At 47.9% G+C, this 16,591-nt stretch overlaps 1 protein-coding gene across 1 annotated transcript; it reads right to left on the bottom strand.

The window, feature by feature from the left end:
- Positions 1-2,349: 2,349 nt before the first annotated feature.
- Positions 2,350-4,035, bottom strand: LOC119448986 (uncharacterized protein K02A2.6-like). The gene has a single exon (XM_037712186.1). The coding sequence runs from the start codon at positions 4,033-4,035 to the stop codon at positions 2,350-2,352; it is 1,686 nt and encodes a 561-aa protein (XP_037568114.1).
- Between the last annotated feature and the right edge of the window lie 12,556 nt (positions 4,036-16,591).

The following is a 16,591-nucleotide window of genomic DNA, read 5'->3' as shown; positions in this document are numbered from 1 at the left end:
GCCACCAATCGGCGTCCTATATGTAACACTTCCCCACCCCAGACAGTCTCTAGGGCGAGTAACGTGACACTGGCTTTCTCACACGTTGGGATCTGCGTAGCAACGGAGAAGAAGTAGTGGCTTGAGGAGTGTCAAATGAAGTTTGTGCATTGGGTACCTGCGCCGCTTCAAAATTCGTTGGTGATCCTTCACTGGTCACTTGTTCAGTCTGTGTATCTGGCGATGGCTGCGTTTGTGGCATACTGCTTGGTGAGCTCGAGTAAGGAGGATGAGAACGGTCATCCGGTCGGAGGTGGTCACCATGCCGATCGCTGCTTGACCCATTTGCAAGTTCCACCTGAACGGAAGACGAACTTGTTGGCCTAATAACAGTGGCTGGCAACCATGAAGGGTCTGGTCTGAAATTCTTGACGAGGACGTGCGAACCAGGCTGTGGCAACTGAGCGTGACGTGCTCCTTTGTCCTGGTGTAATTTCTGCTTTAGCTGCTTCAACACGACATCACCTCGAAGATCTGGGCACAACGCTTTAAGCGGTGTTCGTAGTGTTCTGCCTATAAGTAGTTCTGCTGGGGTTCTGCCAGTGAGGATGTGAGGTGTTGTCCTGTACTGAAATAACATTCGGTGAATCTAGGTCTGGAAGTCGCCAGATGCCGACTTTTTCAGCTTGTTCTTGACCAATTGAACAACGCGCTCGGCAGCACCGTTTGATGCAGGATGATAAGGTGGCACTCTGATTCCTCTGATTTGGTTTTTCTGCAGGAATTGCTGGAATGTTGCACTAGTGAACGCTGTGCCATTGTCCGACACAATAATGTCAGGGATGCCATGAGTGGCAAAAACTGCACGCAGACAGCTGATTGTGGCATCGGAAGATGGTGATGTCACTGGAATTACCTCAACCCATTTTGAGTAGGCGTCTACAATGACTAAGAAATAACGTCCCTTGAATGGGCCTCCGAAATCGACATGAAGACATGACCATGGTCTTGCAGGAAACGGCCAGGGTGTAGACTGCACTGGTCGGCGCACATGCTGATATTCCTGGCACACCGCACAGGATTTCACTTTGTCTGTGATGTCATCGTCGACACCAGGCCACCACACATGGCTTCTGGCAAGAGCTTTCATTTTCTCGATGCCAGGGTGACTCTCATGAAGGAGTTCAAATACTTCTCGTCTAAGTGACGGGGGAACGACCACCCTCATTCCCCAAAGAATGGAACCATCCTGCAGGCTGAGCTCATTTTCACGACTCTTGTAATGACTCCATTCCGGCTCATGGGGCAGCTGGCCACCATACAGCAAATTGTCATGGATCCTTGACAAAGCGGGATCTTTGCTTGATGCCTGGGCAATAGCTTTGGACGACAAAACACGGGGATATTTACCTTCCAACATAAATACATCCGCAGGAGCTTCCACCGGAAAATTCTTTGTTTCCAAGGGCAACCGGCTCAGTCCGTCCGCATGACATATGGTCTCTCCTGGGTGATAAACCAGGGTGTAGTCATAGGCAGACAACATGAGGGCCCAACGTATAATTCTTGGAGAGCTACGATCTGGAATGGCCTTATCATGGCCGAACAGTCCCAGTAACGGCTTGTGGTCAGTGATAGCTTCAAAGTGTCTTCCCCAAAGGTACTGCCGGAACCTTGTGACACCAAAAATGAGTGCCAGTGCTTCTCTGTCCAGTTGACAATAGTTTTTTTCAGCTGGGTGTAGGCTCCTGGATCCAAACGCAATGGGACGCTCCATACAATGAGCATCACGCTGGGACAGCACAGCTCCGAGCCCAAAAGGAGAAGCATCACAAGCAAGTACAAGTTTTTGCTTGGGATCATAATGCGCTAGGACTGGGGCTGAAGTGAGAATTCGTTTGGCTTCAGCTTCTGCGTCCTCTTGTTCTTTCTTCCAGCGCCAGGAGGTTCCAGCTGACAGCAGTTGATGCAATGGATGAAGTACAGCAGAAAGGTTGGGCATAAACCTCCTGTAATAGTTTACCAGCCCTAAGAAACTCTGTAGCTCCTTTACATTTCTTGGCACAGGAGCCTTTATGACTGCTTCAACCTTGTGTGGTCCGTGTGTAGCCCATCAGCGTCAATGATGTGACCGAGGTACTCCACACTATCCATCATAAACTTACACTTTGCGTATTTCAGCTTGAGTCCTCTTTCTTCTATTCTTTGGAAAACCTTGCCAAGGTTGTTGAGGTGATCTTTGTCATCCCTGCCAGTCACCAGGATATCATCAAAGTAAACCACGACGTGATGTAGGCCCTGAAGGAGACTCTCCATCTCTCGCTGAAAAATGGATGGTGCAGCTGAGACTCCGAAAGGTAGCCTCTTGTATTAGAATAGCCCCTTTGGTGTGTTGATGGTAGTGAGCTTCCTTGAAGTGGGCTCCAAAACTAATTGCTGGTAAGCATCCTTAAAGTCAAGTTTGGTGAACTTGACTCCACCCGAGAGCCTGGCCCACAGTTCTTCTGCTTTAGGGATTGGGTACTTATCAACAACAGCCACCGGATTAACCGTCACCTTGTAATCCCCACAAATGCGAAGGCTACCATCCTTCTTTAACACTGGCACAATTGGTGCTGCCCATTCAGATGAAGCGACTGCCTCCAGGATGTCTTCTCGCTGGAGTCTCAACAGCTCTTCAGACACCTTGTCCACTAGTGCAAACGGAACTGTACGAGCCTTGAAGAAACGTGGTTTTGCTCCTTCTTGGACTGACAGCTTAACTGACACGCCCTGAAATGTCCCTGGACCATCGGAAAACAATATGGAGTGTTGGTCAATTAGTTGCTGGACATCACTCAAAACACAGACATCAGCGACAGTGAACACGGGTATGTTCAATACCTCAATCCAATTTCTTCCTAGAAGTGATGGGGCATCACCTTCAGCAATAAGCAGTGGAAGCACTCGAACGTGATTGTTATACTTCGCTGACACAGTCACCTTACCAGCTACAGGCTTGAGGTCACCACAGTAACTTCTGAGCTGGACTTTGAATGGTTGACGAGGTAGCGACAGAAATTGACGGCGCAAAGTTGATTCTCCAATGATGGACACACTCGCCCCAGTGTCGAGTTCCATTCTGAATGGACGCCCCTGTACTTCCAGCTGCACCGTGAAAGGTTTAGGTGCAGGAGCACTGGGCCTTGGGACCAAGTTCCACATGTTGTAGGCAGTTTCTTCGTCAGATGAAGAAACGGTGCTGCGCTGTACTGACTTGGGCGTGCTGTGGTGCGAGTCGTCAACTGCGTGCACACGAACCTGCTTGTTAGCATTATTTTTCTTGAACTGTTTTGTGGACGCTCGGTGGTTGCTGCCAGTGTCTCTCGACTGACACACCCTTGCTAGGTGACCGACCTGTCTGCAGTAACTGCAAATTTTGCGAATGTGCGGACATTCCGTGGCATAGTGGGCATCGCCGCATCGATAGCAGCTCACATGTTTTTTATCCGACGTCATTAGCACATTTACATTCGCAGAAACAGCCCCTTCCGTTACGCAGAGCTCCGTCGCGTCGCGCTTGGCAGACTCCATGGCGAGAGCAGTCGACACCGCGGTTTCGAATGTGAGATTCGGCTCTTCTAGCAGGCGCGCCTGCATCTGTGTGTCCCTTATGCCACATACGATACCGTCACGAAGCAGGTCCTTCAGAAATGTGCCGAACTCGCAGTGTTCTGAGAGCTTCTTGAGGGCGGCAACGAACTCGCTCACTGATTCACCCTCTTCCCGAACGCGACAATTGAACTTGAATCGACTAACCACTATCGACGGCTTTGGCGAGAAATGGTCGCTCAGCGTCTTCAGGCAGTTTTCAAGCGTAGTCTCAGTCGGCTTATTCGGTGCAAGAAGGCTTCGCAGAATCGAGTAGGTGCGTGACCCGCAGCAACTGAGGAACACCGCGCGTTTCTTGGCGTCCGGCACCTCGTTCGCCGCGAAGAATTGCTGCATGCGTTCCAGGTACTCTTGCCAGGGACCACTGTCTGGATCGAACGGGTCAAGGGAACCGTACTTTGGCATCTTGTAATTATGTAGTTTTACCCTCGTCGCCAAACCTGTTACAATCTCAGCAAGAAATGAGACGCACAACCATACTGCTGGCGTGGCGGAGAAGCTCTGAGGGCCCGCCTCGGCCCTACCTCTCTTTATTGTGTGCACGAGGCTCGCGCTACAGGGGGCGCCGCCAATCGGTGTCCTATATGTAACAGAAACACACCATTTTTGAATGGACAGAGAACCATGCGCGCGAGTGGGCAGTTATTTGTGAGCGTCTAAGCAAACCACCGCTGCTCGCCATCTTTGACGCGTCCAGAGAAACAAAAATCTCTGCAGATGCTTCAAAATGCGGGCTAGGAGCAGCTCTTTTGCAACGTTACGATGACGCTTGGCGGCCAGTTGCCTATGCATCCCGCGCTATGAGCGCTGCAGAACAAAGATACTCTAAGATCGAGAAAGAAGCGATGGGAATTACCTACGGCTGCGAAAAGTTTCACCAGTTTGTCTATGGACGCAAGATTGTTATTGAAACTGACCATCGTCCGTTAATTGCCATTGCTACAAAATGTATTGGTGACATGGCTCCGCGACTTCAGCGTTCCTTTCTGCGTTTGTTCACCTATGACTTTGATCGTCATTTCGTGCCAGGCAAGCAGCTGCTCCTGGCGGACATGCTGTCAAGGTCGTCACCAACTGCCGCAGGGGATACCGATGGATTCAACGAGGACGTCGAAGTCCATGCAACAAGAATTGTGTCCGAGTTGGTGAGCAAAAAGACCATGAATCGCCTAATAAAGGAAACGGCAGCCGATACCGAGTTGCAAGCTGTTATCAACTACTTAGGCGGCAAGGCAAAGCTTGAAGGCACATTGAAACCATTCGCATCAGAGATGTCACTCGTACAGGGCATTTTTATTTAAGGGATGCAAAGTGGTTATCCCTAAGTCGTTGAGGCCAGAAATACTCGACCGCATTCATGAAGGGCACTTGGGTATGAATAAGTCCAAAGCAAAAGCTCGACGTTTGGTTTTGTGGCCAGGGCTTAACGTGGACATCGAGAAGATGCTACAGTGCTGTGCAGCCTGCCGCAAGTACGCTTACGCGCGGCAAAGTGATTGCGCTTTGTTGCGCGTTGCAAAGTGATTGCGCAAAGTGATTGCGCAACAAAGCGCAGCAAAACAGCACGTTTTGCCTCCAGGTACGACTTCCTGCATGTGACGTCTAGCCCCAGATTTTCTCAGTCCAACGGTCTTGCTGAGAAAGCCGTTCAAATTGTAAAACGAATCATGAAGACGACGACGGAAACGAAACAGGACTTCTGGCTTGGGCTACTCAGCTACCGTTCGTCACCCCTCGAAGATGGTCGTTCACCGGGTGAGCTCCTCCAAGGCAGACGCCTACGCACGAGACTTCCAGACTTCAGCCACCACTCAAGCGTTTCCGTGACTAAACACAAACAGCCCGAAGCTCGTGGCAGATGCTTACCAGCGCTCAAGAAAGGCGAAGTTGTACGGGTCCAAGACAAGGCATGGACCAGGAAGGCGCGAGTGCTAGGACGAGTCGCACCAAGATCTTACGAGGTAGCCACGGAGGACGGCAGACGGTTACGACGTAACCGGCGTCACCTACTGAGGACACGTGAGCAGTATCGTGAACAAATCGAAAGTGAGTCTTCATCGAGCGATGAAAGTGATGGTCCCACCGAGCCAGAACGGCATCAGCGTGAGCGCAGCGAGGAATGTCAAAGCCCCAGTAACAGATCGCCCATGGAACAGCCGCCGGCACAAGTTTCGATTCCTCAGCAAGACGTACTTCCTCAGCTGCGCAGATCTGGGCGGCAGACACGACCACCAGATCGACTACGCTACGATAGTAACTTTAATCAAATAGCTTAAGTTGTTTTCTTTACCCGCGGGAAGATGTATCGAGAAATGCTTGTAAGCCATGCGTGCGCATGCGCCACTGCCAGTGAAACGAACCATAGATAATGACCACACGTTGTTATCATACAGCTTGCTATATATATATATATATATATATATATATATATATATATATATATACATTCGTCGTCTGAATAAACGCTCTTTTTGTTACTGGCTTCCACTCGTCACACTCGTCACTGATATACAAGCTCTTAGACTGGGAAAGCTTAGGAGTGAGGATCAACGGTGAATATCTCAGCAACCTTCGATTTGCAGATGACATTGTCCTATTCAGCAACAATGGAGACGAATTACAGCAAATGATTGAGGACCTTAATCGAGAAAGTGTAAGAATTGGGTTGAAGATGAATATGCAGAAGACAAAAAAATGTTCAATAGCCTGGCAAGGGAACAAGAATTCAGGATCGCCAGTCAGCCTCTAGAGTCTGTAAAGGAGTACGTTTATCTAGGTCAATTACTCACAGGGGACCCTGATCACGAGAAAGAAATTTACAGAAGAATAAAATTGGGTGGGAGTGCTTACGGCAGGCATTGCCAAATCCTGACTGGGAGGTTACCACTGTCGTTGAAAAGAAAAGTGTACAATCATTGCATTCTACCGGTGCTAACATGTGGGGAAGAAACTTGGAGGTTAACAAAGAAGCTCGAGAACAAGTTAAGGACCGCACAAAGAGCGATGGAACGAAAAATCTTAGGACTAACGTTAAGAGACAGGAAGAGCGCGGTGTGGATCAGAGAACAAACGGGGATAGCCGATCTCCTAGTTGACATTAAGTGGAAGAAATGGATCTGGGCAGGCCATGTAATGCGTAGGATGGATAACCGGTGGACCATTAGGGTTACAGAATGGATACAAAGAGAAGGGAAGCGCAGTCGAGGTCGGTAGAAAAGCAGATGGGATGATGAAGTTAGGAAATCTGCAGGCGCAAGTTGGAATACGCTATCGCAAGACAGGGGTAATTGGAGATCGCAGGGGGAGGCCTTCGTCCTGCAGTGGACATAAAATAGGCTGATGATGATGATGATGAATTTATTTATTTGCGCCGTCAGCGCTCGAAGGCATTACGAAAAGCAGTGGGTTGAGCAGCCTAAACAAATCATGCAATGATTATAAAGCAACCTTCTAATCATATAATTTTAGCTGGTGGTACGTGCAAAAAGCTTAAGTGCGCACCAGGAAGGCAGCTTTACAAATATGCCATATTACCTGATATTGCAAAGAATTAAAAAGGAACTTAGTAAGTAATTATCAAATTCATATTACACAACGTACGCTAGTTGATGTTGCATGAAACTTGCGTTTATTAGTACTCTTTAGGATTTCTTTGGGGAGGCGATTCCATTCAAGGGCTGTGCGAGGCCAGAAAGAGCTTCAGCAAGTTAATGGGACTAAATCTGATACGTATTTTGTACAGCTGATCAATACGATGCGATATATGATGTGACGGAGAAACAGTCGTACCGGGAGATATTAAACCAATTAATAACGAATTATTCTGTATATCGAACAGCTGTAAAATCCCCTTGAAAATTCCATCCAAATTTATCGGGCTGGTGCGCGCGTATATACTTGTAGAACGGCCGTTCACCAGCACATTCAATATATCGAACGCGGCGCCATGCAGAAGACCTCATAGTGCACTTCTTTGTGCAGTTTGAGGTATTCTGGCACCTGGAGGTGGAGAAGAAATTATGCAGTCAGTTGAGCCCCGTCGAGCTGTTCGGCTAGCCCACATGCTACCTCGAACACCAACATTCCTTCTATCCGATTTTCGAGGCGTCGTCGTGTGGGTTGAGTGCCTATTCACGAGTTTATTTTCCGCAAGCGATGGCCGCTACAAGTGTAAAGAAAAAAATCTGCTTGGACTTTTCAATGAAATTGAAAGTGGTCCAGCAATTTTTATGTGGGTAAATATAGTGTGCTTGCTTTTTTTCCACGAGTTGCGTGCAGTAAGTTAGCGGCTCTCGGACGCACCAATCGGTAAGCCACCGTTTGCCTCATTGCCTATTATTTTGTATATCGAATTGCCTATATATCGAACATTTTTGTGATCCCCTTCAGATTTGATATATCCGGGTTCGACTATATCAGCCTGAGGGTTACAAATTCAAGCTTAGTTTTATTTGAGGTTAGAGTAGCTATTCGATCATAAGTTGAACATATAAAATGAGTGGAGTTATTTTGAGTTCTAATGAGGTAATAAATATAATGGAATTTCACACATTGGATGCATACACAAATTTTCTTCCTATTAGTGTTTTCTATAGTAGTAACTTGAGAGAGGATGGTAGCATATTAGAAATGTAGCGGGGCAAATAACCCAACGTTCGATCCGCATTGCTACTAATGTCGATATACCAGGTGAGATTAGCGGTAATAGTTTGGCCAGGTAAGATTAGCGGTATTATGAACACGTGAATACCTTTATGAATATACAGGCTGTAACTCGGTGTTGTTAAGTAAGTACGTCGAAGAGCTGTTTTGAATGGGAGTTGCTCAGATGATGTTGCTGCCACGTCTGGTGTGCCACAACGCTCCGTGTTAGGGCCGATTCTTTCTTTTTTTTTTAATGCGAAAACATACGTGCCATCACGCGAAAATCCGACGTTCTAGTCGGCGGCGCGACCAAATGACGGTACCAAAAATGGCCGACGGCAAAGAGTAAAAAACGCGTCAAAAATGTTCGCATTGACGACAAATTTAGCCGGGGACGTTCCTGTAAACAAAGTAAATTAATCCCTTTGAAAGGAAAATACGTAAATTTTCATCTGGGTAGGAATTGAGCTCGGGCCTCCAGGGCGCGATTCGAGCGCGCTCTCCCGACGCCACAGCGGCTCCACGGTTGCGATTCACTAAAGGTGCGCATACTGCGTGCGTCATTGCACACGTCACGTCGAAGCCATCTGGCTGACTAAACGTGGGGCCTAGTGCGCGCGTAGTTAGGCACATAACGGCGCAGCAAATGGGTAGGGGGTGGCGCCACGTCATGAGTGTATAAAATGGCTAAATGAAATAAAATTTATTAATGTCCAATTGAACGCCGCGGAGCGCTCCTTCGAGCTATGAACTCGTGGGCAAGCGAGTGCGTTCAGACGTTTGGCGCGTTTTCATTTGGCCTCACAGCGGCGCTATTAGAACGCAGGGGAGAGCTTGCGCGGACACGGAACGTGCGGAAAAGACATTTATTTCACCTAAGGGACCATATCGCTTTCGCATACCCACACGCAAGCAGTTTTAACGCGATATATAGCGTTAAGGGCCCCGTGTCAAAGAAAATCCGGCGTCGGCAACCGGCGTGGGCGTGCGATGTCGGCGGGTGGCGGAGAAAATCATCACCAACCACGCAGGCCCTCCGAATATATTTAGGTACATGTATATGCCACGCCTTCTGATATGACATGTGGTATATTCGGGCTATATGACTACACCATTCTATCATTAATGTTGCTCATATCTTGTCTTGCATTCTTGACAAAGCTATTGCTCGCAATTTTGAGAATTACAATCCACAAACAAATTTCATGAAACAAAACACCCACAGCGCATGCCTTTTTTGTACATGCCTTTTTAAGTACATGGGAAATCGGCAATCGTTTCTCAGAGCCACCACTGCACCAAATCTTATCAGTTATGTTGAATTTAGAAAAAAAATTAGTGTAGTGATTTCATAAAGGGATATTTTACTTAGGCTGTCTACTTTTGTTACGTAAAATTTTATACAATTGCAAAATTTCGAAAAATAAAACTTGACATATAAAACTCTGTACCTCAGCCACTAAAACGATATCGGAATTCCGTAAACTGGACCTAATAATACATCCAAAGCCGACCGACATCAAATAACGCGTACGTTTTAAGGTATAGCAAAAAAAAAATGTTCGCGTTTGATGCTCCAACGGGTGCAGTTTATAGAAATGCCATACTTGTTTTTCATGGCTGCGCTGCTGATTTGTAAACTTCATGCTTCCATTTTTTTTTCAGATTTACCAATATCCCGCAATTCTTGTAAAGCATTACACTATCTAAACGAAAATTCGATTTGCTGCAGTCTCAGCAATTTAACTTTCTCTCTTAAATGCAACTAATTTTATTCAAATCGGTTTAGTGGTTTTCTCATAAAAGAATTCCTGTGTTTTACATGTATTTGAGTATCCGGCATCGAAGATAGGCCCGAGCTAAAGCTTCCTCTTCAAAAATGGATCACGCCAGTTCTATAGGAAAGCCATGATACAGAACCCTGACGTATACGCAAGACCGTGGCCACAGTTGTGCACAAATCAAAAGTCCGTTAAAGAAGAAAAACTATTCAACGGAAGCTTCGCGGGAGCCGTAATCTGGGCCAGACATCTCTCCGGAATGCGCCCGAGCTTTCTGGCCAGGTGTCTAGCAAAACGGTCGATTCGTTGTCAGGAGAACAAATAGGTTCTCGTCTTCGAGATAACACTGATATATAAGCGCACTCGTTTCCAAGTGCCGAGGTGAAGAGACAGTCTTAGCATAGAGAAAGGAATTCCACAAGAGGGGACACTCCCATAGGGCCCAGCGGCCGAATTGACTGCAGCGTGCCAAGTGGTCGGCGTCAATCACTTCCGGTTTCGGTTCTGTGCGCGCGTATTTTGAACAGAAGCTAGCAAGCCGGCTGTGCACCCCCCCCCTCTCTCTCTCTCTCTGTTTCTTTTTTTTTTTGCTCTTCGTGCAGAATGGGTTTGTTATTTTAAAAAAAATGATTGCGAACGATATCGTAAAGTCCCATCGAATCTGCGCCACGTGCGATTCACAAAGTAGACGCAAGACCTTTTGTGCAATGAGGAAATATTTATTTTGCTTTATATAAAAGCTCGTTCCGCGCTTTTTGTGCGTTCATCCAACGTTGTGACCCCAGCAGGTAAGGCAGTAGTTCCTGTATGAAGCCCCAAGGGACGGCACCAGATGAAGAAAAGTAAATTACAAGCATGTTACATTTACAAGCACGTAACCGCATGTGACGAGAATGTGTCATTTTGGTATTTAGACAGGAATATTGCGTGCAGAAGCGAAACGTGCGAAAGCGGCGAATGGGCGGCATTACAAACAAAAGCAATTCGCTTTTACATACATGGCGTAGAAAATACTCGACTCATACCGAACAATACCATAAAATATGAAAACAACTGATTTCCAAGCGTTCCCATTTCCGGGCAATATTTCCTGCACTTTGGCAGCACAAATACACGGGCGACTTCGCGTTTCCAAAACTTGGCCTCGGGCGACGCGACGGTACGCTACATACATAGAAACGGACGCAACAGGCACACAAGACAAATGCGTGGGTGCAATGCCTTTTTTCAGTCCTTTAGAAGACGGAATTTTCGAATTACAAGTTTTTGATATGTTCGTCGGCGTTATCTTTCGCGCGTTCTGCCGGCGCCAGCAGCACACCCCATATCACTCTTGGCAATCGCCCATCGCGTTTTCAACAGGCGTGAGTACCGAAAGAAGGTGTGTGTTGCAGAGACACAAAAAACGTTACAGACTTGTGAGATTCTAAGACTCATTACACGCCAAACTAACTTTATCACCACGGCCGAGCTGCTTATCGCTAACTGCGTCACAGCGCGCTGTGCGGCCAGCGTGCCTCAAAAGTACCCCGGAAAGTAACGAAATTACTTTTCAGTAATGTCTGGCGTCAGAGAAAGCGGCACAAACTTCTCCTAGCAAGATGCACTAGACTATATATACGCACCACGGCCGAGCTGCTTATCGCTAACTGCGTCACGGCGCCCTGTGTGGCCCGTGTGGCTCAAAAACCGAAATAAGTTACCATAATCCCCTAGGAAGTGTCGCAAACATGTCTCAGAACGATTCATTAACTCAAATTAACTGCGCCAGGATGGCCGAGCTGTTTTTCGCTAACTGCGTCTTAAGTCTCGGTCCCGTGCCGTAAGCCTAACTGCGTCGTAGACAGTCTACGAAACAAGATTTCTCACCTTGCTGTAGTCCAATAGTGTAGTGGTGTCTTGTCCCAGTGCAGAAGGAATGCAAGAATACGCCGGGAACCCAATAAACCAGACTACTTTTAAAGAAAGGGGGACAGACGGGTCACCGCGGGCGAGCGCTCAAACGCGCGCGCGGCCGCACTCGCTGGCTACGGGGGAGTGTCTCTGTGCGTCATGTATCTGGTGCGTCATTGACCTGTGGCTAGGTAAGGCAAGGAAAATAAGTCGCAAAGCTTAAGTTCATTTATACGTAAAACGTTTTAGTTTTCGCGGCAAAGAATTCAAAAAATAAATCTATGCCTGTTAACTTAAGTTCACTCTTTTTTTTCGATGCTCGCGGCAGCTAACGTTCGGTGTCAAAAGTATAGCGTGACGTATGGTGACGTGTTTCCTGTTGCTAGTTTTTGCCGAGTGTCCCCTCTTGGTGAATTTCTTTCTCTATGGTCTCAGGGTGTGCTTCTTTTTATTGTGTTTTTTTTTAGTTGTGCGTCATGGCATACGTTACATCGGGAATTTCGAATTCTTTATGGTTGATACGCCACGTGGTGGCAGAAAAAGGAAACCGAACGAAATGGCCCAAATTCCTGGCTATGTGCATACCCAGGTACTTTCTAAATATAGCAGTGCCTATTTCAGAGCCGGCAATTACTTGTCAGACTGAAAAAAAAAATGTTGGTCACGACAAAACATTTGTTAACTTTAAATGAGATTACCCACTTATAACAGCAATCTTCATTGAGATTACCGTCATATGTGAAGGTAAACGCAAAAACGGCTGTGTGCTTGCGTTGTGGTGCACGTTGTAGAAACCTAGGTGGTCAAAATTATTCCGAAGCCCTTCACTTCAGCGTGTCTCATAATCAGAACTTGTTTTGGCAAGTAAAACCCCAGAAAGAGCAAGACATGAATTATTGTTCTGACATAGGACAATAAAATACGCAATCATCACTAAAAAGTTGAACTTTAGAACTTTAGTGACTGGGCTAATAAATACTGTGTACTAAAAGGAGTAGCGGTCCCGGGACATCAGGCACGCGAAAAATTATGGCGGATCAAGTAGACGAGAAGCTGCTAGCATAAATGCACTGTTGACGGTTTCTGAGGAAAGATATTTAATTCGTCATTAAAAAGTATCTTTAATGAGCAAGACATTCGAGGCGTGTTCATAGTGCCAGCATCACCGAAGCCAACGACCTTCTAATCTGATATTGACGATGCATATATATGGCCCGAGTGTGGAACATTCGGTCTCGAAATATACAAAGTACGTTTTGCTGCATAAGCAATGACGCTACGGATACGCTCCCTCGTAATCCGCTCTGTTGGGGCAAAGAAAACAGCCGGGATCTGTTATCCGCTAAGGGGGTTAGCGTTGTGCGCACAGATATTAGCGTTATTGCTAATAGGTGTACTATATTGTAGTGTTAGCGAAAATCTTTAAAAACATTGTGAAAATATAATTGTCCATGCGAAGTACACTTAGTTCATTGCACCTTCACTGAATTGTGAGCGCCATTTGTTTTCAACTATATGTGCATGACCTTCTTTGAGGCGAGGCTGTCATAAGTTCACCGATTGACAGAATGTATTTAATTTATTTGTTTGGAAATGTGCGTCATATGAGATGCCTCCTACGAACGTATACTTTCTTGGAATTTTATGCTACTGAACACGCTAAAGTAATAAATCAAAGACGATGACAACGTACGCAAACATAGGACGCTTGTGTTCTTGGAGACATTAGCACTAGCACTAGCAAGGAACGCTTCGAGCAGTAGCACGGAACGCCTCATGCAACTGGGTATTCACAACACGTCAGAAGAGATAGTCCAGGCACAGCATACGGCTCAGATCGCCAGGCTCTCCTTCTCGGCCTCGGGCAGGAGCATCCTGGCCGTCCTAGGATGTAGTCCAGCTCTAGAAGAGGAACGCAAACATAATATCACTAAGGAGCAACGGCTTGCATTACGGTCCCTAGTTTTCCTCGCAACGTGCGCCCGCACAACCATGCGGGGAGACGGAGGGCCAGGGGTGAAGCCCTGCTCAAAGACGTTCGTGCAAACCCGCTGATATGTCGCGCGCCTAGGCGATAAGGCGTCACAGCTAGGCATGCGCTGTGGTGGCGGCGCAGCGTTATCACCTTTTGGTTGTGCTTAAAAGCGCCGGCATTCAAGCTGGCGTGTGCTTTCATTACTGTAACATTGAACCGGGCAGTTCGCCCGTTGCTGTTAAGTTGATGGCTAAATAAAGCAGTATTGTTTTCGCTCCACCGTTGCGCTGTCCTTCCGTCAGACACGACATAGACTGGCGACGAGGATGGGATGCTGTCAGCATAGAACAAGCTCCTGCGTGACAGCAACAGAATTCACCTGCTGACGGATTACGCACGGACAGCCGAGAAGCAGCCGGTTGGGACAGTATGGTGAAGGCGACCACAAGTCTGCAGCTGGGGCAAGTAGAACATTTCGACAATTCTACGAGCGATTGGACTAGCTACGAAGAGCGCGTGCACGCGTACCTTCGAGCAAATAATGTCCCGGAGGAGCGGAAGGTAGACGCGTTCATCAGCATATTGGGTCCAAAGACGTTTTCGCTCCTCAAGTAGCTAGCCGCTCCAGATAAGCCGTCCTCGAAGTCCCTGGAAAGCTTGTGCGAGCTGCTTCGCAAACATTTGGCCCCTGAATGGTCAGTCATAGGGGAGCGAGCGAAGTTTCATCGCCGAGGGCAGAAGGAACATGAAACGATACCACAGTACGTGGCGGAGTTACGGGCATTGGCACAAACATGCGAGTTTGGTACATTTCTTGACGAGTCGCTTCGAGACATTTGTGTGCGGTTTGCTCAGAGTCGACATTCAAAGACACTTGTTTTCGGAAGAATCTAATGTTTCAACGAGCCATCGACCGCGCAACAGCTTTGGAAGCTGCGCTCGCTAACGCAACGGCTGCTCATTCGAAGCCTGAAAGCGAGTTCGGGGTGAATCAGTTGCCTAGCAGGGGAACTAAATGCTTCCGCTGTAACTCAACTCACCCTGCCAATTCGTATCCGCACGTCAATGCAACTTGATTTTTCTGCAACAAGAAAGGGCACCTTCAGAAAGCCTGCCTAAGGCGGCAAGGAAAATTGCAGCCGAAGCGGAAGCTAACAGCACAGAACGTTCGGGTTTTACAACCGTCAGAATCACCCTTGCGGAGCGTTGCAACGAAAGAGGTAGACAGGAGACCCCATCATGCTCAGCTTAATTGTCGAGGGTGTTCCCTTGCAAATGGAACTTGATACGGGAGCCGCCGTTTCGGTAATGTCTCTGGGTCAGTCCGCTCACTTTTTCCGACAGTACCTCTGAAGTCAACTAAGTTGACACTTAGGACTTATACGAGCGAACCTGTGAAGCCATGTGGTGTTTGCTTTCTTAGAATTGAGCACAACGATCAGTGCCAGCGCTTGCCGCTGTACGTGCTTCCCCAGAGCGGTCCAGCGCTGTTCGGGCGCAACTGGCTTCAGCAAGTGCGCGTCGATTGGTGTCAAGTTCGCGGCCTGCAACAGCTACAGTGTGAGAGATCACTAAGCGCTCAAGGACTTCCCGAGCTCCAATCCTTGCTGGACCGCCATAAGGACCTCTTCAAGAACGAGCTAGGCACCATCCGAGGTGAGAAGGCAACTCTTGTTTTCAAAGATGGCAAGACGCCAAAATTTTTCAAAGCTCGAAGCGTTCCGTTTTCTCTAAAAAGTACGGTTGAGCAAGAGTTGTCTAGACTAGAGCACTGCACGGGCTCGGGCTTACCCGAAAGCCCGGCCCGGCCCGTGGGCCGGGCCGGGTAGAACAGTTTTTTCACGGGCTCGGGCCGGGCTCGGGCACGGCGTGTGCTTTTTTACCCGGGCCGGGCTCGGGTTTTTTGACGCGGGCCCGGGCCGGGCTCGGGCTTTCTGGTGGTGTGCATTAACGGGCAGCGAGTTATTCTCGGGCGTCTCAACTCTGAAAAACAATATTTTTCGGGCTCGGGCCGGGCTCGGGCCTAAGGTAAAGGGGTGGCGGGCCGGGCGGGTAACGTGGATTATTTCCGGGCCCGGGTTGGGCCCGGGTCTCACCGTAAATGTTTTGCTCGGGCGGACCGCCCAACGTAAAAACGGGCCCGGGCCGGGCCCGGGTTGAAAAAATCGGCCCGTGCAGTGCTCTAGTCTAGACAAGAACAGATGGGCATCTTGACATCAGTAACGAGTAGTGAGTACGCTACTCCGGTGGTGCCAGTTTTGAAGCGGGACGGGTCAATAAGAGTATGCGGTGATTTCAAGTTGACACTGAACCCCATACTTGATGTAGAACATTACCCGTTACCCAAGCCCGACGAGCTGTTTGCAGCCCTCGCTGGCGGACAGCAATTCTCTAAAATTGATCTTAACAGGGCGTACCAGCAAGTAGAAATGGATCAAGAGTCAAAACGGTACCTGACGCTTAATACCCACAAGGGTCTTTACGCCGTGAATCGCCTACCCTTCGGAATTGCTTCGGCACCCGTAATATTCCAGAAAATAATGGATAATGTCTTGAAGGGCCTCAACTTCGTGTTTTGATACATTGACGATATCCTAATTACGGGACGCTCAAAGGAAGAACACTTGCACAACCTTAACGTAGTTCTCAAAAGACTGTCAGAACGTGG

The sequence above is a fragment of the Dermacentor silvarum genome, chromosome 4 (assembly GCF_013339745.2).
Source record: "Dermacentor silvarum isolate Dsil-2018 chromosome 4, BIME_Dsil_1.4, whole genome shotgun sequence".
Lineage (NCBI taxonomy): Eukaryota > Metazoa > Arthropoda > Arachnida > Ixodida > Ixodidae > Dermacentor > Dermacentor silvarum.
The sequence above is the reverse complement of the archived record's forward strand: the minus strand, read 5'-3'. Positions and strand labels throughout refer to the sequence as shown.